The sequence below is a fragment of the Sinocyclocheilus grahami genome, unplaced genomic scaffold, assembly GCF_001515645.1.
Source record: "Sinocyclocheilus grahami isolate Dianchi unplaced genomic scaffold, SAMN03320097.WGS_v1.1 scaffold31.1, whole genome shotgun sequence".
Taxonomy (NCBI): domain Eukaryota; kingdom Metazoa; phylum Chordata; class Actinopteri; order Cypriniformes; family Cyprinidae; genus Sinocyclocheilus; species Sinocyclocheilus grahami.
The window spans coordinates 2,660,326-2,683,396 of record NW_015505210.1 but is presented as its reverse complement, the minus strand read 5'-3'; the positions used below and the strand labels follow the sequence as shown (position 1 = coordinate 2,683,396).

The window sequence follows — 23,071 nt, the reverse complement described above, 5'->3', positions numbered from 1 at the left end:
GCAGACATCAAAGAGCAGCTCAGCACATCATACGCACCACAAAATCAATTTTAATGAGTTGAGAAAATTTGAAAAATCTCTTGCGTGGGGGAAGGGTGTTGCCAGATGATAATACAAATTTTGGCTGTGTTGTGGAAACAGTTTGGGTCTCTGGGGAGGTTTTACATAAAATGATGAGCTCTCTTTGTCTGGTATCTCTTCTGTGCCAGCATCTCATTGGCATAATCCAATTAGATGAACTGAGAAAACCACGGAATGTCACCGAGTGGTAAACAATCATCTCAGAGATTACAGACAAACAAGACCTATTATCTCCAAACTCACAAATGCTGTTCAGATCCACTAACTTTGGGTTTCTTAGCCAGGATTTACTGTAAGAAGAAGATTTAAGACCGATGTTTAATGACGACATGTGTGTGATTGCAATTACATTATTTTAGGGGTTTTCAAAAAACAGATCTCCTTGAGGGACCTCCTTCCTTAAAGTACAAAAGCATCTATATATTTTCTTGTATAAAAAAGCATTTTTAGTATGAAAAATAATGCTACTTTCAATAACATTTTTACATTAGACTTACTAGAAAATACTTATTTTACTTTAATTTTTTTCTGTCAGATAACAAAAATAAATTTGTATTACCACCACATTTTAGCTGTAATCAAAATCATTGAATGAAAGTTGCTAATCATTTTCATTTGTTTTTATTCAAGCCCAATATAGGGCGTCTTGGCATCCCTCATGGCCCCTCAGAGGAAAAGGTTGCTGTGGTTGCTGTTGATGACTGTGATGTGGCCATGGCTCTGCGTTTTGGGGGACAGATTGGGAACTACAGCTGTGCAGCCCGTGGCACCCAAACAGGCCAAAAGAAGTAAGTGTTTTCCTAAAGTCATCATAAAATAGCTTTTACAACCTATTTTACTTCATGTGGCATATTGAAGAGTGAAACAGGATTTTCAACAATTCACCGATTATTATTGTTATTATTATTATTGATAATAATAATACCAAATATTTATTTAATTGTTTATTTGTTTGTTTTCAAAATAGTAAGTGAGATAGTAGTAAGACTGGAAACATTTTGGCCTGTGGTACCCAAACAGGTCAACATGAAACATCTTTTACATCTCATTTTGCTTTTATAATATGCCGTATTCAAAAGTATTTAAAAGAATATTTATTTGTGCATTTATTATGTATTTATTCATTCATTTATTTAGTACACACACACATATCATGTAAACACAAGCTTTAATTTTGGATGCGATTAATCAATTTGACAGCCCTAAAATAAATAATATTATTATTATTATCTTATTATCAATGATAATAATGATGCTTTATTATTGATACTAATAAGACTTTTTATTTATGTACGTATGTATTTATTTATAACAAAAAAAAACTTCAAAAAACTTTAGAGGTAAATGATGCGCAATAAGACAGAAAACATTTATTGAAGCCCCCATCTATTAAAGATATCATTAAAATTGCATGTTGACTGCAGATTTCTTTTCTCAGTTAGCATACTTTATACACTAAATACACTATTTTGATTTCATGGAGTTTTTTAGTTAGCAAATAGTCTCATTTGAGATTTCATGTTGACATGAGATGTTTGTTGTGATCCCTACCTAACAAATTGTACTCTCCCTATTTGTTTCTTTCTTCTCACACTCTCTCCGTCTCCCACATTCATTCATGTTTCCACCTTCTAAAGTCCTCAGGGCATGATATTGTTCACTGAAAGGGAGAGTGTGACAGGACAGAGGAACTTAAGCGCACGAAGGCACGCTAACTACTGTTGGGTGTTGAATAACTGATCATTACAGCAGATTACACAGCATTCTGCTACTCCCCTTACACTCAGCTCCATCTTTTTTCCTAATCTCCACCAATCTGCGCTCTGTCTCATGTCAAACCAGTTTTATAGGCTCTACAATGGAACCACACTCCGGCTTATCTGCAGCTGGGATTTGCCATTGTTGGCTAATTGTCTCTGTGTGTGGAAAACAGAGCAGTATGAGATGTGAAGCTTCATCTGAGATAAGTGGAGATAATGTTTGTAAAGCCTCTGAAATGCAACTGCTGGGCTCAGACCAAATGCTCGCAGTAAGTGCTGACCCATAAACCCACAGATCTGCATGGATTTATGGATCACGATATGAATTGTAGATGAAATGCACTGCAGTCCACTACAATGTGAAGCCCAGATGCTGAAATACAAAGCCACATAATATCTGGCTACAATAAAGCAGAAATAACAAAATAATGTTCTGAAAAAAACACACTCCTTTTAATAGCGCTGCACATTTTATTTTCTAATGGTTCTCTCTCTTTTTTTCAAGACCCTTCTGTGATTATTTTCATACTCTGACTGCCTTTTTATGTATGATAGATATGATGGATATGATCATTGCTGCTAGATGTTAGCATATAATACTGGATAAAAAAAAATATTTTAAAAGAAAATTGGCTAAGAAGGGCATTAACTGCATTTTGCTTTTGTCAAATAATGCAAAAACCTAAACTTTTTTATTTGACTTTTTTATTCTTTTATTGAATGTATGATCGCTCTTATGTTGGTCAAATAATGAACATTTTGCAGATACTGTAAAGTTTATGTACAATTTTGACCACAAATATATATATATATATATATATATATAGTACTACAAAAATATTTTCTTTTTATTTATTGTATGTGATATATGTGAGTAGCAAAGGTATGTGAATCTTTGCTCTCTGTATCTGGCGTGACCCCCTTTTGCAGCAGTAAGTGCAGGTAACATTTCTTGTAACTGTTTATCAGTCCTGCACAATGACTTGTAGGAATTTTAGTCCATTCCTCCTATGAACTGCTTGCTCCAGGTCCTTCCACAACATTAAGGCCCAGACTTTGACTTGACCGCTCCAAAACATTAACCTTGTCCTTCTTTAACCATTCTCTGGTAGAATGACTTGTGTGCTTGGGGTCGTTGGCTTGTTGCATGACCCAATTTCTCGTGAACATTTGTACACAATCTGTCTGACTGTGGATCTGTGGAGTCCAAACTCTTTAGAGATGGTTTTGTAACCTTTTCCAGCCTGATGAGCAACAACAACTCTTTTTTTCGGAGGTTCTCAGAGATGATCTTTGTTTGTGCCATGATTCATTTCCACAAACATGAACAGACTTTGATAGATCACTGTTCTCTAAATAAAACAGGGCACGCACTGACACCTGATAGTCATCTCACTGACTGAAAACACCTCTGAACAGATGGACTCTAGTTTCACCTTCAAATTAACAGCTAATCATAGAGGTTTACATATTTTTGACACTCGCAGGTATGTAATATTTGATAATTTTCTTGAATAAATAAATGACAAAGAAAATATTTTTGTTTCATTTTTGTTCTCTTTGTCTACTTTCAGGACTTATGCAAAAAAAAATATATATATATATTATTTATTTATTTTATTTTATTAAATTTTTTTTGTAAGATAGTTCACCCAAAAGTGCAATGCGTGATCCTGCCCTTATCTTTGTTAAAACACAAAAGGAGATGAATGAGGGGTGAGAGAATGGGGATTTTGCTTTCTCTTTTAAAAGGAAAAAAAACGTACAATTAAAAAGCCACATTGTCATCTATTTTCTGCCTAATGGGCCTCAAGGTCTGGATTTTTCAGATTTGCTCGTGCATGAACCTTATATGTGTTAAGCATTATAATGGAGAATGCTTGGGACTGTTTGTGGCTTCAGGGATCTTTCTCTGTATGTGTGTGCAGGTCACTGGATCTTACGGGACCTCTACTCCTGGGTGGCGTTCCAAACCTCCCGGAGGATTTCCCTGTACAGAAGCGAGACTTTGTGGGCTGCATTAGGAACCTGACTATTGACAGCAAGCCCATAGACATGGCCAGCTTTATCGCCAACAATGGCACCACAGCAGGTTAGAAACTGTAGGGTTCATAACATGACAAATCAAATCTTCCTTGATTTTTTTTTAAATACTGCATTTTGAAGTGCTATAAAAACAAACTCTAACTTTTAGACTCAAAACTTCCTCCTCAACCTCCCCAAAAAATGTAACATAAACAACAGAAAAAAATGAGCACATGACCTCTATAAATGAGAATTTTTCATAGAACTGTTTTTTTTTAAAGAATGTTTTTCTTTCTTTTGCAACTCTCCATTGAGGTGTCAAACTCCAACCCTAATATTTAAAGTGCACTTTCCCATTCTATTCAGGTTGTGCAGCAAAACATGACTTTTGTAGCAAGATTGTTTGTGAGAATGGAGGCGTATGTGTGAATAGATGGAACACCCACACTTGTAACTGCCCAATAGGCTATGGAGGAAAGAACTGTGAACATGGTAAGATAATCCTCTCTTTACTACTCTATTCTGTAAATCATTCTTCCTTTGACTTGATTTTTCTTAATTGACACAAATACATAGACATGCCTCCCGTCTTTTGCCTGGATTTGCCCTTGGTCTTCATGTAATACCAACGTGTACACAAATCCAATGACTCATACTTAACAGGATCTATCTATCTATCTATCTATCTATCTATCTATCTATCTATCTATCTATCTATCTGTCTATCCATCTATCCATCTATCCGTCTATCCATCTATCTTGTCTGTCTCTCTCTGTCTGTCTGTCTGTCTGTCTCTGTCTCTGTCTCTGTCTCTGTCTCTGTCTCTGTCTCTGTCTCTGTCTCTGTCTCTGTCTCTGTCTCTGTCTGTCTGTCTGTCCGTCCGTCCGTCCGTCCGTCCTTCCTTCCTTCTTTTTACAGGAAATGACATGTTGTATATCACAATCTTTTTGCACTCTAAACCTATTTGAGTTAGTGCATTAATCACAAAGAGTCCCTCTTAACAGTGAGTGAAGATTTGAAAGCGCAAATGGGGTTGCAAATGGCTTAACATTTTCAGTGAGCTTAGTTTGACCTAATTTCCTGCAGGGAAACCCGGTTAAACCCGCATTTTCTATTTATTTTTGCTTATCAATTGGATGGAAGGATCATGCCATGTTATGAGACTTCAGAAGTACATAAAAGTCATAATACTGCCAACGGAAGTAGATCTAAATTCCTCATGTCACCCCAAACCGGAATAACTTTCTTTATTCAGTGAAATACAAAAGCAGATGTTTTGAAGACCATTCAGGTTACTCTTTAACATACAACTACAGCAAACTGAGATCAGGGACTCTAAAAAGGACACTGAAAGTCTTCCTCTCTGCTGTAGGTCTAAAATTGAGGAAAACTGAAGAGAAGGCCCAACTATGAGTATCACCACTATTACTGTCACACTCCCAGGGCTGTATCTAAGATATACAACTGTTATTTCCATTAGTCCAGCCCTCACATAAAGAAAGTAAAATATTTGCCCTGAAGATACTGGTTTCGCATTGCTGATGAAGAAATCTCCAGGTTGACTGGGAAACATTCCTCCGTGTGCGAATGATAGTGATTATTTGTGCCTCAGGACATGAGGGAATGTCAAAGTATCAAGTGGTGCTTATATACTTTAACAGACTTCAGTTAGTAAAACAACTTTGTTTAGTCTGGATGCCATCTAAACTGTCTGATGGTCTTCTTTCTACAGTTATGCCCGCCCCTCTGCATTTCGATGGCCACGCGCTGGTGTCATGGAGTGAGACCGATATCACCATCGCTATTCCCTGGTACATGGGTCTTATGTTTCGCACCCGAAAAAGCACAGGCGTTCTGCTACAGGCCAGTGCTGGAGAGTTTTCCAAGATTAGTCTTATGGTAATATTGTGTTTCAGTCATCCACTTTGATCAATCCTGTTTTCCATGATATGCCTGCTTTAATAAAGCAGATAAATGAGACTTGTATTAGGTTTCTCAGCCTCATATTTTGTGTTTCCAGGTGAACAACAGGCACCTTCGTTTCCAGGTGTTTCTGGGGGTCAGACGTGTGGCACTCTTAGATTTTCCTCAGGTATCCGTGGATAACGGGGAATGGCATCATGTGCTCGTCGAGCTCAAGAGTGGAAAAGATGGCAAAGACATCAAATATATTGCTCTCGTGTCTTTGGACTACGGCATGTTTCAGGTATATGATCTTAATATTTATTTATAGACCACCTAAATCTGCTTCAAACACAAATTTGAAACTTTTCATACTGTTTAGTATATTTAATTTGTCTACTACTAGTCTCTAACATTAGACACACATGTGTCATTTTTGCCATTTTTTGTTGCTAAACGGCAATTTCTGTGGTGGAAATTATATTTTGAAAATCTTTGGATATTTAGTAGATATTAGCAGTTACAAAATCTTCAAACATTTTTACTACTTGAAATAAAATGAACATTAACTGAAAAAAAACAAAAAAAACATAAACTTATTTTATTTCATCTAATTGCCAAGGCAACATTTCTCATTTTCATTCTCATTGACATTTATTAGTTAATAAGAAACATAAATGCATGTGGTTTGGGTTCTGAAAACATGAGTTTAAGATATTTTTGATATTGTTTTGATGTCTAGAGGACAGTAGAGATCGGTAATGAGCTGCCCGGGCTTAAACTGAGGAACTTGTTTATCGGTGGACTGCTTAAGAAAGACGGCACTGTGCAGGCTGGATTTACTGGCTGCATGCAGGTATACTCACATACACGCACATTTACATTGTTTAAAGGTGTGTATTGTGTTATTCACGCTGGTACGTCATGTGGTCATCTCATAGGGTTTGCGAATGGGTGAGACCTCCACCAACACTGCCAACATCAACATACGGCTTGCGACACGAATCCGTGCGAAAGATGGATGTAACGTACCTGATGCTTGTCAGTCCAACCTGTGTCCATCTCACAGCCGCTGCACGGACAACTGGGCATCCTACACATGTGTCTGTGAGCCAGGTAACACCAATAGTGCTACTAAAGGACTAAAAAGATTTAGAGTATTTATATAGTGGGGTGCAAAAGCTTGAGACCACATTTAAATTGAAATGACATGTAGTTTAAAGCAAAAGTACAGTTATAATTTAAAATTTTCACTCACTAAAATAAATAAAAATAAAAAACAAGACTTTTAGAGCTCTCTGTATATGATTTAAGATATTAGAGTCTAGTTTTATGAATCTGTGGCACACAATCTCTTTCTCTCTTTTCCTATTCCCCAGGTTATTTCGGCAGGGACTGTGTGGATGCGTGTCTCTTGAACCCTTGCGAACACATTTCCTCCTGTGTTCGTAAACCCAGCATCAAACGTGGCTACAGCTGTGAGTGTGGACACAATTACTGTGGCCAATATTGTGAGCACAAGTGAGTATCTCTCAGTCGCTTAGATTCATTCATTCATATTGCTCATACTAAGGTTTAGGGATATAAATTCAGCATCCTAATTTGTTTTTCATACACGAATGCTGCCTCAAATCATGCAGCTCATTGAACAAAAATGTGTTGGTAGTTTTTTAAGCAATCAGATGTACCGATTTGCAATCCCTTAAGTGAAAAAAAGGGTCCACGTCAGTATTTAAAGGGATAGTTTGCCCAAAAATGAAATTTCTGTAATCGTTCATTCACCCTCATGTGATTCCAAACCATAACTTTATTTCTTCTGTGGAACAAAAATATATTTTGAAGAATGATTTATTGTTTTTGTCCATACAGACTTTCATTCCATATTCAAAAAACACTGGGACATTCTTTAAAATATCTTATTTTGTTTTCTGCAGAAGAAAGTAAGTCATAGAGGTTTGGAAATAATTGCAGAGCATTAATTTTTGGTTGAATGATCCCTTTAATGTCTAGATTTGGTTAGGATTAAGAAAGGATTAAGCTTTAACTTTTAGTTAAAGCTTGGTACTTGCTGAAACACGCTGACTGACAACAGCTTTATTGTCTGATAGTCTGTTTCATGAACTGCCAAGGTTTGTAAGTGGCGAAAGCTGTGATAGCAGATGTTTGTGATGGTATTATTATAATGATCCTTTAATTCTGGTGTTTCCTTTAATTCTGGTAAGTCTTTGACGCCCACACTGTAAGGTTTTTATTCATAATGCAACTGCTGGAATTATTTAGCCAGACTTTCATCCATTAAAGCAGAATATAGATAAAAAAGCAGAATCACTTGAGTTTTAAAAGTGTATTTTCTTTTCTTTTTCTTTTTTAGTCAGATTTTAATGTCATTGTATGTCATTTTACATAATATAAATAAAATAATAATGACAAAGGCAATCTGTAAACTCTTACAAACATTAGGAAAACACAGAAGAGAATTTCCATGAGTGGAGAAAAGAAACTAAAATAACAGTGTATTTTTTAAATGATTTAGTTTCTGTTCCTTCCTTTTACCATGAAAATATTCTCTTTTAAATGATCACAAAGGAAGAGAGCTTAGAATGATGTATTGCTTTCACACAAGCAATTTCATGTTTGCCTTGCAGTCAGAATCTACTGCTTTGATTTTACAGCAGACCTTCATGTCCAATTTCCCCTTTTCAAACTTCCGATCAGTCTCAGTCCCCAATATAAACTTTTTTGAGTCTCATTCTGTGAAGATTAAACTTTCGCTAGGCACTATTGCACTGTTTTATTTTTCTCTGTCTTTCTCACTCTTAATTTGGCGTTTGCGCACACACACAGAGGGGACCAACCTTGTGCTCGCGGCTGGTGGGGATACCCGACCTGTGGGCCCTGTAACTGCGACGTCAGCAAAGGCTTCAAAAGGGACTGTAATAAAACCACAGGAGAGTGTAGCTGCAAGGTAAGCTGCAAGTGATCGCATGCTCCAGATTAAGCTCAAGGGAAACCATTGACTTCTAGTTGTTATCCAACAGTCACCCTTCACATAAATTGAACCATGTGGCTTTTATTGTATTAAGCGCACTGCCGTATGAACGTTTGAAGTCGGCAAGATTTTGTTTAATGTTTTTGGAGTCTCTCATACTCACCAAGACTGCATTTATTTGATAAAAAATACACCAAAAACAGTCATATTGTGAAATATTGTTACAATGAAAATCTATCTTTCTATTTTAATATATTTTAAAGTGCAATTTTTTACTGTGACTGCAAACCTGAATTTTCAGCAGTCATTAGTGTCACATGATCTTTCAGAAATCATTCTAACATTCTTGGTGCTCAAGAAACATTTCTTATTATTATCAATGTTGAATATAGTTGTGCCTCTTGATATTTTTGTGAAAAAAAATGTGATCAATTTTTTCAGGAATACCTTTGATGAATAGAAAGTTCAAAAGAACAGCATTTATTTGAAATAGAAATATTTTGCAACATTATAAATGTTTTTACTGTCACTTGTAAACAAATTTAACGCATCGAATTTAATGTATACTTGCTGAATAAAATTCTTATACTTTTTAATCTATGAAAGCTTGGGATAAAAAATTCTGAAAGTAATTGCAACTTTTCATCTCACAATTCAAACTTTTTTCCTCTGAATTCTAATTGGTGGCTGACTAAATACTTTTTTGCCCCACTGTATATGTCACAATTCTGTCTACATTTGTCAAAATTGCGAGATATAAAGTCAGAATTGCAAGATGTTAACTCTAAATATAAACTTACAATTCTGAGAAAAAAAGTTGGAACTGTGATATATAAACCGTTGTGAGAGAAAAAGCCAGAATTGTGATGTTGCAATTAGTTCACGCTCACAAAATGCCATTATTTTCTCCTCCTCCCTTTGTTAGGACAATTACTTTCGGCCTCTTGGTGCAGACACATGCTACCCGTGCGATTGTTTTCACCTTGGAGCGCATTCCCGGACATGTGACGCTGTAACGGGCCAGTGCCGCTGTAAGATGGGTGTGGTGGGTCGTCAGTGCAACTGTTGTGACAACCCCTTTGCAGAGGTGACAGTCGGGGGATGTGTGGGTATGTGTGCTGTCAACTGACCAGGATATCAGTTAACATTTCAAAACTGCTTAGAAAATGCTTCACAACATCTTGGACAATTGAATAAATAAGGGCAAAAATATAAAAGCTGTTTTCAATTTTAGCTTACATTTGCATTCACAGTATGATGAAATGTAAGTGTAATACACTCCAGTCATGAGCAGGCTGCTTTCATGTCAGCATGGTGTATCTGTATTCTGTACTGACTGTGAGGTTTAGAAATAATGGACATTTGTGGCTCCTAAAAAAGTCTTGTCTTATTAAGACATAGCAACAAACCTTGTTAATTGGCACTAAATGGCATCTGTTTTGCAAGATTTTCCTGTTTTCCTCACTCTCACTCCATTTGGTTGTTATCTAGTGGTATATGATGGTTGTCCCAAAGCCTTTGAAGATGGTATCTGGTGGCCCCGCACCACGTTTGGTGGCCCTGCAGCCACAAACTGCCCTAAAGGATCCAGTGGTGAGTCTAGATGAGTTATACTCTCTTTAACCAAATCAAGAATTTAAACGATCAATCAACACACTTTACTGAATCTGAAAATTATTTTCACATAGAAATTACTGGTAAATTTCACAGATCCTTACAAAAATATTATTATAAAATTACAAAATGGCAAGTAATTTGAATTAAATGTCAAATTTTGAAGTAGAAAGACTGAAATGAAAATTATTTTCCTGCAAAACATACTTCAATAATCTTTGTTTTAATTACAGTTAAAAAAATTAGTTTGTTTATAATAATCAATATACAGTTATATTTATATAATTTAATATATATAATTGGGCCTAATTAATTAGCAACTTTTGATCTTTGTAGACAATTCTATTTATATTTATAATATACAGTTATATTCATATAATTTATGTATTTTAATATATAATTGTACCTCTAAATGGATTTCAGTATAAAACTATTTACAGTATATGTATGTACTGTATGTGTGTGTATATATATAAACAAATAAATAAATATTTTAGTCCCAACATAAATCCCATATTTCATTTAGTTTTTTTGTCCATTTTTAATATTTTTCTATAATTAAATTAAAAAAAAAATAGTATTAGCAATAGCGAAGTAGATGTGTCCAAACGTTTGACTGGCAATGTATGTAGGAATTTTCATCTTTTTATTACATAATTGAATAATTTATCAATATATCTTCATTTGTCGTTTGACAGGCACTGCTATCCGTCATTGTAGCGATGATAAAGGTTGGCTTCCACCTGAGCTCTTTGACTGCACTTCCCTCAGCTTTTCAAAGCTAAAGAAAGAGGTTTGTGACTCTGCTGGTTGATACAAGTTGGAATTGTAGTCATGGAAGAAATAGTACAATTGACTATTAAATATTCTACTCCATCTTACACAATCCTAGAAGTGAACAGTGTTTTCTCCTTCATGTGTGGCTTAGAGCGAGGATCTTCACGCTAATGCTTCTCGAATGGATGGAGAAATATCAAAAAGCCTTGCGGGCCTGCTGCACTCTGCCACTTACCGTACGGATCGTCTCTTTGGGAATGACGTGAGGACGGCCTACCATCTGCTGGCTATTGTGTTAGAGCATGAGAGTCTGCAGCAGGGCTTTGAGCTCACCGCCACTCATGATGCCGATTTCAACAAGGTATAGACCTCAAAGACCTTCACATATGCTTTCAGAATCTAACAGGACTTTAGTATCTTTATATTCAAGTTTAATCTGATGGGTCCAAGATGACCTATCAGCTCCAGCTGTCTTAACCAAGATGGTCCAACTAATGACCATAAATGACTAGCTTTAACCAGTTTGAAAGCATGTAAACGATCATATTAAATATATCAAGTGTATGTATGCAAGTTATAGATCTTTTTTACTCTCAAACACATTCAGATCCCATGTCTTTAAATTAACTTTATTTTATAAATTTTATTATATTATTAAAACTACTAATACAATTGGTTAAAAATATTTTAAATAATTTATAATTTTTTGTATTTTACTTGATAAATTAATTAATGTACATTAATTTTATTTTGAAACCACAGTGGATAGTTATAGTCCATTATTAATGAACATTACTCTTCTTTGTTGTGGTAGAACATCATTAAAGCTGGAAGTGCCATCCTTGACCCGATCAACAAGGAGCACTGGGAGAAGATACAGCGCTCTGATGGCGGGACGGCACACCTGCTGCGCCACTTTGAGGAGTACGGCAACACTCTGGTACAGAACATGAGGAAGACCTACCTGAGACCCTTCACCATCGTCACTGACAACATGAGTTAGTATTGGGTTCTCCATCCTGTAGCATCTGCTCTGCTCAATTTTGAGAGTTTGATATAAAAAATATGTATTGTTTTTCTTTACAACCAGTTGGTGCATTAGATTTTCTGGACTCCACTGCAAACCAAGACAAGATTCTGCGATTTCAGGAAATTAAGGAGGTGTACTCAAAAGAGCTGGAGACATCTGTTGTGTTCCCAAACCTGCTCGCCATGCCGAAAAAGAGTAAAGGTTCTCACTTTGAAACTTGTTTCTTTATATTATCAGTAATGTAATGGAAATGTGCAATGTTTAAACTTAATACTAAACTTTATTATGTCTTATACACTATAGATGCTTTTACCACAGAGCCTCCAGCCCAGATTGAACCAACTGAGTCTTTCATCAGTATGGATGGATCAGATACTGTTGATTTAACACCATCCATTAAGAAAAGACGGCATGCGGAACAGCCTGATCCACCCGCTGTTGTGATGGTGATGATCTACAGATCTCTGGGTCGACTCCTTCCAGAGAGTTATGATCCGGACCGCCGCAGTCTTAGGTAGCACTTCAGCCTGGGATTTTACATGCAAACAATAGATTTCCTTGTTCAAGAGATGTTATATTTAAATAATAATATATATAATAATAATAATATAAATAATATATCATGTAATATTTAAATAATAATTAGGGATGCACCGATATTAAAATTTTGGTTGACATGATAAGCTGATCATTACTTTCATTCTGGGAAATAGCCGATACCATTTTGTCTAAATAGATTACAATTTAAAACTAAAATACTAAAAATTAAAATCTAAATTTAAATGCTCAAAGTGACACAACAAAATACTAAAAATGACACAACAACATTATAATGTACAGTATGAAAAATTCATATTCATTTGGAGATTTGTTAAGGATGTTTTAAAGATGATCTTTTAGTGAGTGTTAGATGTTGGCAAGGGTAATCCAAATGTAAAAATAGAGCAAATGAGCAAGAACAATTAAGTGTCTAATATCTAAGGAAGCCCATTTTCGCCATATGGAAAAAAAAAACATATTTTGGTAAATCATAATTATGACATAATTAGATAAGAATTGGATTAAAAGTCAAAACCATGACATAAAAAAGTCACAATTATGAGGTAAGAAGTCAAGTTAGACATAATTGAGATAAAGTAAAAAATGACATATTAAGTCATGATTATGGGGAAAAAATTAAAAAAGTTTCAAAAAGTTAAAATTATGACAAATAAAACCAAATATTATGAGGAAAAAAGTCTAAATTATGAGATACTAAGTCATAATCATGAGATAAATTGAAATTATGAGAAAAACATGTCAAAAGTATGACAAATCGAAATTGTCATACTGAAGTCTACATTTAATTTTTTAATATTACGAATTTTTTGTGTCATAATGTCTAAATTGTATCTCATAATAATGATTTAGCATCTCATAATTTAGTTTTTTTATGCCATAATCATGATTTACCAAAGCATTATTTTCTTACCGAAATGGATTTCCATTAAAATGAGCCGATATAGATAAATAAATAAAAAATCTTTAATATTGGCAGATAACCAATATGGTACAGATTTTTTTTCTGGTCCTTTTTTTCATATCTGGTGCTCTACACATCCCCAGACTGCCCACTCGTCCTGTCATCAACTCACCTGTAGTAAGCGTGGTGGTCCACAGGGACGGAGAACCTCCCCCCACCCCACTCCAGAGACCCATCACCCTGAACTTCAGGCTCCTGGAGACCCACGAGAGGACCAAACCTGTGTGCGTCTACTGGAACCACTCCATCCCGTGAGTCCTTAATCAATCAATAGATTATATTTATTTTTATGATATGGCCAGAAGAAACCAATCTCCGCTTGTGCTGTTATTATAGAATAATTTTTTTATTTGTGTCATTCCTCCTGCTCATATTTGATAGGGTTGCTGGTGGAGGTGCCTGGTCTTCTAAAGGCTGTGAGCTGGTCTTCAGAAACTTGACTCATATCAGCTGCCAGTGCAACCACTTGACCAGCTTTGCTGTCCTCATGGACATCTCCAAACGAGAGGTAAGACACAGCCAGCTAGTTTGGTTTGGATGGATTTTTGCAAGTGTACAGCCAGCTAACTGGTTTTTGAACGCTGTCATCTTGTCCATAGCATGGTGATGTTCTTCCACTGAAAGTGGTGACCTACACGACAGTGTCCGCCTCTCTGGTGGCCCTCCTCATCACCTTCCTCCTGCTGGCAATCCTTCGCAAACTGCACTCCAACCTACACAGCATCCACAAGAACCTGGTGTCCGCCATCTTCCTCTCTGAACTCATCTTCCTCACTGGCATCAATCAGACCGACAGTCCGGTGAGCAGCCGGGAGAGTTTTTAGATTATAATATCAACAGCATTATTTTATTTTATTTATCGTAGACGTTTGTGTGTAATAGTAAACCTGTTTCTTGTCTGATTTGTAGTTTGTATGTACAGTTGTGGCCATTCTGCTACATTATTCATACATGTGCGCATTTGCCTGGATGTTTGTGGAGGGGCTGCACATCTATCGCATGCTGACTGAGATGCGTAACATCAACCAGGGCCACATGCGCTTCTACTACGCCATCGGCTGGGGGATTCCTGCTATTATCACAGGTATGAAACTTAGTTGCTTACAAATTAGACAGGTCTAGTGGACACATTTATTCTATTATTTATAAAATATATAGTTGATTTAATGTTTTATATACACTATATATGTAGATATACTGTATATGTAATACATTACCATTCAAAAATGTGGGGTCGGTAAGATTAATTTGAGAAATAAATACTTTTTATTTAGGAAAGATGCATCAAACTGATCAAAATTTACATTAAAGACTAAAATGTTACTAAAGATTTTTATTTCAAATAGTTCAGTTCTTTGTATTAATCAAAGAAATCATAAAAAAATTTATAATTAATTTATCAAAAATATAAAGCAGCAAAAGCTGTTTTCAAAATTATTAATAATAAAAAAGTGTTCCCTGAGTGCCAAATCAGCATATTAGAATGATTTCTGAAGGATGATGTGACACTGAAGACTGGAGTAATGAAGCTGAAAATGTAGCTTTGCCGTCACAGAAATAAATTACATTTTAACATATTAAAATAGAAAACAGTTAAATTAAATTGTAATAATATTTCACAAAATTAATAGATTTTTGATCTATCAATTGGTGAACAGAAGCGACTTCTTTCAAAAACATAAATATTACTGACCCAAAACAGCAATGTACACTAAATTGCTGACAATCAAATAACATTTATTTTCTTCCCAATATTTAGTCAAAATTCACCGAACTGACCACACAAACCCCCTGTAATTCACATCTTGATTGTGCACCATTGCTGATTATTTGTGTCTTGTCAGGTCTGGCTGTGGGTTTGGATCCTCAGGGTTATGGAAACCCTGATTTCTGCTGGCTCTCTGTTTATGACACTCTTATCTGGAGCATCACAGGACCAATCTCCATAGTAGTGCTGGTCAGTTTGGGCATTTGAATCTTGTTGAACACGGTGGAAACGCTGCTTTCCTTTCCATCTCCCAACTGATGAATTTGGTTTTGAGTAGGCTAAATAATGAAAAACAAACCTCTGTTTAACAGATAAATATAGTCCTAATTGTGCTGGCAGCCAAAGCCTCATGTGGACGGCGCCAACGAACAGAAAAGTCGGGAGCAATGTAAGTCCAGTGAGAAAGCTTAAAGGGGTCATATGATGTTGCTAAAAAGAACATTATTTAGTGTATTTGGTGTAATGAAATGTGTTTATGCGGTTTAAAGTTTAAAAAACACATTATTTTCCACATACTGTACATTATTGTTTCTCCTCTATGCTCCGCCTTTCTGAAACGCGTCGATTTTTACAAAGCTCATTGGTCTGAAAAGTGAGGTGTGCTCTGATTGGCCAGCTATACAGTGCGTTGTGATTGGCCGAATACCTCAAGCGTGTGACGGAAATGTTACACCCCTTACCATATTGTGATGCCGTGTCCGGCTGGAGCGATACAAAGTAGTTTCGCTTTCACAACGAAACACAGCATCACACAAGGCTGCCTAGAGTGAGCGGAGGCCTGCGGCTAGAGTGAGGAACGTCCGGTGGGCTTGCGGCAACCACATGTGACGACCCCGGGCTGAAAGAACCTTCTTTCTTTGCGTGAACATTTGGGCGGCGTTATGCAAATCTTCCCACATCGTGACGTAGATATGTGGGGGCGTGTTAGAATGAACCGTTTTAGGAAGGCGTAGTTGACTCTTAACTTTTATAAAGAATATCTCTTTGGATTTGAGACTTTAGTCTTTGCAACTTTACAGATCTTCTTTATGCACCAAGAGCTTGTAACACTCCAAAGAGAAAGGAAAAATTGAAATCGCATCATATGATCCCTTTAGAGGTCAAACTGAACAATACTGAAACACAAATGGCCTGAAGCAGGTGAACCCAAATCTTGTTCATCATTCTCATTTGCTCTTGTGCAGCTCTGCTCTTCGAGTGGCCTTCCTCCTCCTGTTGCTCATCAGCGCCACCTGGCTACTGGGTCTGATGGCAGTCAACAGCGATGTGCTGTCCTTCCACTACCTCTTTGCCATCCTCAGTTGCTTGCAGGTGCATATGGTCATTGTGCTGTGAAAATAATGATCACTGTTTGTCAGAAGAGAAATTTGGGATGTCTTGCCTATATTTAAAAAATTACATATATTTAAAGTTTAAATAAATTGTATATATATATATATATATACTGTATATATATATATATATATATATATATATATATTTTTTTTTTTTTTTTTTTTTTAACTCATTTTTGTATTTTACCTTTAATTTAATATTTCTCTTTATTTACTTTGCTATTTTCTTTCTGTATTGTTTATTTTATTAGCAACAATAACATATGTGCATATATCGACAGTGTATGCAATTGTGTAAGTAAAGCATTGTTGATTCTAACATGACTTGATTGTATTTAATTTTAAATTTTTTATATTTTTACCTCATCTTATTTTATCTCTTTATTTACTGTTTATTTTCTGTAGTTTTTTTATTAAAGATAAAATAATATAATCATAATAAATAACAAAAATTTAAAATTGTAATATTAAATACAATCGAGTCAAGTTAGAGTCAACAGTACTGTATCAATACAATTGTCAGCAAATATAGTAAATAATAACAATTATGGTTGTTGTTGCCAATAAGCAAACAATACAGAAATACTTCAGAATAGTGAAGTAAAAAATATGTGAAAAGAAAGGTCAAATAAAAAAGATGATGATTTGAGTTGAATTACTGAAATAAATTAACTTTTCCACGACATTCTAATTTATTGAGATGCACCTGTACAAACCATAAGGGATTGGATTGCTCTCTTTAACAAACAATTTTGCTTGTGTATTATGACAAATTTGTATGTATGTAATTAATCAGTAGTGATGTTTTTTTTTCATTCCAGGGCATGTGCATCTTCTTCTTCCACTGTATTCTCAACAAAGACGTGAGGAGGAACCTGAAAAGTGTCTTTACAGGGAAGAAAGTACCAGCTGAAGATCCCAGTACAACAAGGGCTACCTTACTCACAGTGAGTTTGACACATACATTAAATTAAGAAGTTCATTAAAAATGTAAAGATTCATGTATAGGCACAATTGATTTACTGATGAATCACTGACAGTGAATCTCTTCTTCTGTCGTGCCAGCGTTCTCTGAATGGTGATGTCTATACAGAGGAGGGAGGTCTGTACCGGACCACCATTGGAGAGTCCTCTGTATCTCTAGATAGCTCTATTAGATCAGGCAAGAGTCACGGCAGCAGCTACCTTGTTTCCACACTCAGGTAATACACCAGGAGTGAATTACGATTTGAGTTCTTTTATATTAAATGCCACGACTGACCAATCAGAATCAAGTATTTCTTAAACATCTGTCTAATAAAACAATGTTTCATTTGAAATGCTAATGTAAAATATCTCCATACCTCCTCCTTAACCTCTTAAAATGAGAATCAAGTATTCGGGAATTCGGTTTTTAGGTCATGTCTTTAGATGAGACTAAGTTCATTATGACTATCAATGGGGCCACTTTAGCCATATTTATGACTCATACAGTATTTTTTACCATAACCATGTTACATGGATCACATATTAGATCCAATGTGTATTGATTCATGTGTTTGACACACTTCTAACTACAAAGTGTAGCAATAAAGAATGTTTAAGAAAGTATGTTATTAACTAACGAAAGAAGAAATCCTGGTTGTCATATTTGTAATATTGCCATATTGGCAGCTGCATTTGTGAACATTTCACTAGCAACTTACTGTCACTGAATAACTTTAGTATGACTCCACTTAATGTAATGATAGATACAAATTCACAGTATTTCAGTAATAATGCATAGATTTGATGGGGGGTTTTTTCACTCAGGGAGAAGAAACGCAGCATATCGTCTAATGGTGGAAATGTGCCGCATGATGAAGGAGACTCATTGCTCTTTTTCCACAAGAGTAAAACGGCAGAAGGTGAGGGCAGAAATAACATGGACCATTGAAGGCTCAGATGGTGTCATAACTTCTGAATAATAATTTTCTGTTATTATTCAGATTCAGATTCGGACAGTGAGCTCTCAGTGGATGAACACAGCGGCTCCTACGCTTCCTCCCACTCCTCGGGCAGTGAGGATGAGGCCAGGCACTCCAGGACCAAATGGAATAACAAGAGAACGCCCATCCACAGCACACCTAAAGGTGCCTGCAGCCTCTTCTATGACCTCTGACCTGCTCTTTTACATGTTTTAATCATTTTATTCATATTTAAACTTGGATGTTTGATAACTTTAATCATGTTGTTCTGAAGTTGATGCCATGTCCGGTCAAGGGAAGCCATACTGGCCGGAGGAGCCACCCACAGCCAGTGAAAGTGAGGATCCAGGCAGTCCAGAGAAACTGCGGGTGGAAACAAAAGTGAATGTGGAGCTTCATCATGGGAATAAATTAAATCACAATGGAGATGTGTCTCAAAGTGAGAGTCCACCCAGTCAGCCAAAGAGCAACCAGTTACCCAGAAGAGGTGAGCGACAACTAAAACTAAACAAAAATTACTACAACTAAAAAAACTTGACCTAAAAAAGAACACTTAACAAGATTGAACTATTTTAGTACTTGAAAAATCAATTTTCTTCATGCATGCATAATACATGTATTTTATATATGTTAGTCATTTATAACATTAAAATAATATGTAATAATTTAATAGATAACATTTATAATAATGTCATAATCTATGACATTATATATTTGTATTTAAATAAATATATATTTAAATATATAGTTATAAATAATTATATATATTTGAAACTCTATATATTGTGTTCTATTAAAATATTCTGTATATTATATTGTATTATATTAATACTTTCATTAGACATTTGAAAGAACAAGATCACCAATATTAAAATAATATTTAATAATTCAATAGAGAATAGAATAATGGAGAATAATTGATTAAACTATTATTTGTTTGTATTTATTTATATATATATTTAAACATTTAAGATTAAATTGTGCTAAAAACTAAAATATTTCTTTAAATAGAATATATTATATATTTTAAACTATATATTTTGATCAATTGTATACATTTATATAATATTCTATTAAAATATTCTGTATTATTATATTATATTATATTATATTCACTTTATTAGGCATTTTAAAGAATAATATCACATATTCACCCCCGCTGATGGACAAGAACATGAAAAACCGCTTGAGGGAGAAGCTCAGTGACTACAACCCACCCCAGATCCCCCGAAAGACTCCATCGGTGGGGTCAAACGAGGGGGTTCGCTCAGGAACCGAGGCCAACAGCATCATCATCAAACCACCTCCATTACCACCCCAGTCTGCACTAAACGGGATCGCCGTGGAGCTGGGCACGAGCCCCGTCACCCTGGCGGACGAAGACTTCGATTCTGAGTGAGTTGGATGTCAAATGCTGATCATTACAATTTATTTGGTCACGTTCTGATTGTAACACCTCTGTCGTTCTCTTGTTAGTGGCAGCAATGAAACATCAATCTGAGCCTTCACCTTGAAGGACGCTGAATCAACTGGAATGGATTAGTATTTAAAGCACAACATGGTCCTGCTCTGAAGTTGTTTTTTAGTATTTATAAAGGTTAATTTAATACAAATGGAAGCTGGGCACTAGCTATCCCAGCATTCCAAAGTGCTACATTGTCCAAGTTGAGCTGGATGAGGACAGAAAAGTTTTCTGACGTCAAAATGGATAAAGCTGATCTGGAGTTACAGTAAAAGACTTTGATATTAATTCGCTTTTGTACAGTTTATGCCAGAATTCATCAGTCGTAAACAGATGACTTATGATGTGTAAGTAATGTTTATAGTTACATTTTGTATTTTAGATGTGTAATAGGGTTATTTGTAAAATTGTAAATTAGGATTTCATTGTGATGCCAATACTGAATATTTATGTTTACTGTGGTATTTTTTACAGCACTGTTTTGAATGTTTATATTGTTTTTTTTATACTGTGCATTTTTGAAAAGTTGTAGCTTAATTTGATGTTTTATTTTTTATTTTTGCCCCAAACGACTGAGTTTTCTTTCCCCCAGTTATGTTTCAGATGAATTATTAGTGTGAAGATACAAACAGATTGTTTGTCATTGGGTTCAATGGTCAGTTGTGTTTTTACAGTGATTACCTCTGACAGTATTTTACAGCTTATGTTCAGCATGCCTTAAAGTCTCTGCCAGTGCTGTACATAGAAAAAGAGTGTTTTGTTAGGTTTGCTCTGCATCTAAATTACCAACAGAGAATCAAAAGATTCCTAAAGTGCCTGTCGACTGTTTTATAGCTCTGCCAAACCTCTTGTGTAAATAGTATAGACTGAGACATTCAGGGAGCCGTTCTTTTGTCTTTACTTATGTTAAAGGTCAAACTATGTGAAAGTGATGTCAGGTCAGTAACAATGTAATCTGTAATAGTTTAGAAACATTTATTGATTGGTAGTCCTCCAGTGAACACACATTACCAATATGACATAGATTAAATGTGTATCCATGAAATACCTCCATTACTTGTCAAAGCTTGTAGATGTTAGATACCAGCATGTAAAATAAGGTATTTATATACTATTCGCACTGATAATACATTTGAACATTGTAAATAAATGAATTTAAAAGACTTAATTGCAAATTCTGTAGGATCTTTTTCCCTCACAAAAATGACTTGTAATATTGCAGTATTTTTGATATTATTTTGCTATCATGAAATTCCTTCAATATGCACAACCAGTCAAAAGTTAAAATTTTTTTTTTTAAAGAAATTGATACTTTTATTCAACAAGGAAACATTATATTATTGACAATAATATAATGTGTATTTACCTTGTATTCATCAAATAATCTTTAAAAAAAATGTATCTCTGTTTCCACAAAAATATTAAGCAGCACAACTGATATTAACATTGATAATAATAAGAAGCATTTCTTGAGCAGCAAATAAGCATATTTCTAAAGGATCATGTGAAACTGAAGACTGGAGTGATTTAAAAAAAAAAATCAGCTTTGCCATCACAAGAATAAATTACATTTCAAAATATATTAAAATAGAAAACAGTTAGATTAAATTTGTGTAATAATATTTCTCAAAAATAACACTGGTGAGGATTATTAAATTGATATAGCGATGCACATACATTAAAATTCTGGATGATATCAACAAGCCAATAATTTTCTTCATGTTATTGGTGATAATGGATAAATGGTTTTTATGCTATTGGACACCATTTGTCTAAATAAATAAAAAATAAAACCCTTCAAATAAAAATTAATCATTATAAATGCTACAAGTGAATTTACGCATCACAATGTTATAATGTACAGTATGTAAAAGTCATTTTGAAACTTGCCAAAAATTGCATTTAACAGCATTATTAAAGTTTTAATGTTTTTAAAGATTACTTTCAAGTGAATGTTGGATGACAGCAAAGGTACTTTCAAAGTAAAAATTGTGAAAATGAGCTTATACAATTAAATTTTCAATATCAACCTATTTGTACAATATTTACAGATTATTTTAAGTCAAATCTTTTCAAAGAATCATTTAATCCAGTTCATAAAACCAACCTAAATGATTATTTCAGAAATTGAAAGTCATATAAATTTGGAACGACATAGAGGTGAGTAACAATTACATTTAGACCGGAGAAGATTTGAAAAATGTCTGGTTTTCCTCATGCATCAAACCTTCACGATCAACTATGTACAGGGTTCTTGCTATGAGCCGAAACATTCATGAGGATCATGGGGCCTCTACCTCTGACCCACATACTGTAGAGAACAGGCTCCTGTGCCACACTAGTCCGACATCAGCTGATCTCTTTAAGATTGTAGCAATTTCTCACAGAAAGTTCAAGCCGCCCATTGTTATCTCTACAGTTCACAGTCCGCAATACCCGGTGCAGAGAGACTATTATTGTGCAAGCGAGAGACTGTCAGTTGCACATTATTCCTGAGCCGACTTCTTTCGCCAAGAATGACTGGCTTTGTCTTACTCCACTGCTGGGTTTCGCTTGCACAATAAGATAGCGTACAAAATGAAGTATGTTAAACCAGGGCCTGTATTTATCAAGCCTCTGAGAATTACTCTCAAGAACGCTGCTAAGAATTGACTTAAAGGGATAGTTCACCCAAAAATGAAAATTAGCCCATTATTTACTCACCCTCAAGCCATCCTAGGCATATATGACTTCCTTCTTTCAGATGAATTCAATCGGAGTTATATTAAAAATGTACTTTGATTTTCCAAGCTGTTTAATGGCAGTCAGCGGAGCGGGTGTTGCATGCATCAGTCCAAAAGAAGTGAAATAAAGCGCATCC

The 23,071-nt window shown here is 35.2% G+C and overlaps 1 protein-coding gene across 1 annotated transcript in view; it reads left to right on the top strand.

Annotated features, from left to right (window-relative positions):
• LOC107574421 (cadherin EGF LAG seven-pass G-type receptor 1-like) overlaps positions 1 to 20,592 on the top strand; it is a 54,020-nt gene extending 33,428 nt beyond the window's left edge. The window contains exons 6-35 of the mRNA XM_016260862.1: positions 712 to 869; positions 3,770 to 3,933; positions 4,233 to 4,358; positions 5,600 to 5,766; positions 5,888 to 6,073; positions 6,512 to 6,625; positions 6,711 to 6,885; positions 7,149 to 7,290; positions 8,614 to 8,734; positions 9,684 to 9,867; positions 10,250 to 10,351; positions 11,071 to 11,165; positions 11,301 to 11,510; positions 11,964 to 12,147; positions 12,240 to 12,380; positions 12,483 to 12,693; positions 13,785 to 13,952; positions 14,083 to 14,209; positions 14,301 to 14,501; positions 14,611 to 14,785; positions 15,546 to 15,658; positions 15,781 to 15,857; positions 16,654 to 16,780; positions 17,625 to 17,750; positions 17,869 to 18,005; positions 18,595 to 18,689; positions 18,771 to 18,914; positions 19,024 to 19,236; positions 19,874 to 20,144; positions 20,226 to 20,592. Of these exons, the coding sequence (XP_016116348.1) occupies positions 712 to 869; positions 3,770 to 3,933; positions 4,233 to 4,358; positions 5,600 to 5,766; positions 5,888 to 6,073; positions 6,512 to 6,625; positions 6,711 to 6,885; positions 7,149 to 7,290; positions 8,614 to 8,734; positions 9,684 to 9,867; positions 10,250 to 10,351; positions 11,071 to 11,165; positions 11,301 to 11,510; positions 11,964 to 12,147; positions 12,240 to 12,380; positions 12,483 to 12,693; positions 13,785 to 13,952; positions 14,083 to 14,209; positions 14,301 to 14,501; positions 14,611 to 14,785; positions 15,546 to 15,658; positions 15,781 to 15,857; positions 16,654 to 16,780; positions 17,625 to 17,750; positions 17,869 to 18,005; positions 18,595 to 18,689; positions 18,771 to 18,914; positions 19,024 to 19,236; positions 19,874 to 20,144; positions 20,226 to 20,250 (4,479 nt within the window). The 3' untranslated portion in view covers positions 20,251 to 20,592. The remainder of the gene's footprint in view (positions 1 to 711; positions 870 to 3,769; positions 3,934 to 4,232; positions 4,359 to 5,599; positions 5,767 to 5,887; positions 6,074 to 6,511; positions 6,626 to 6,710; positions 6,886 to 7,148; positions 7,291 to 8,613; positions 8,735 to 9,683; positions 9,868 to 10,249; positions 10,352 to 11,070; positions 11,166 to 11,300; positions 11,511 to 11,963; positions 12,148 to 12,239; positions 12,381 to 12,482; positions 12,694 to 13,784; positions 13,953 to 14,082; positions 14,210 to 14,300; positions 14,502 to 14,610; positions 14,786 to 15,545; positions 15,659 to 15,780; positions 15,858 to 16,653; positions 16,781 to 17,624; positions 17,751 to 17,868; positions 18,006 to 18,594; positions 18,690 to 18,770; positions 18,915 to 19,023; positions 19,237 to 19,873; positions 20,145 to 20,225) is intronic.
• The last annotated feature ends 2,479 nt before the right edge of the window (positions 20,593 to 23,071 follow it).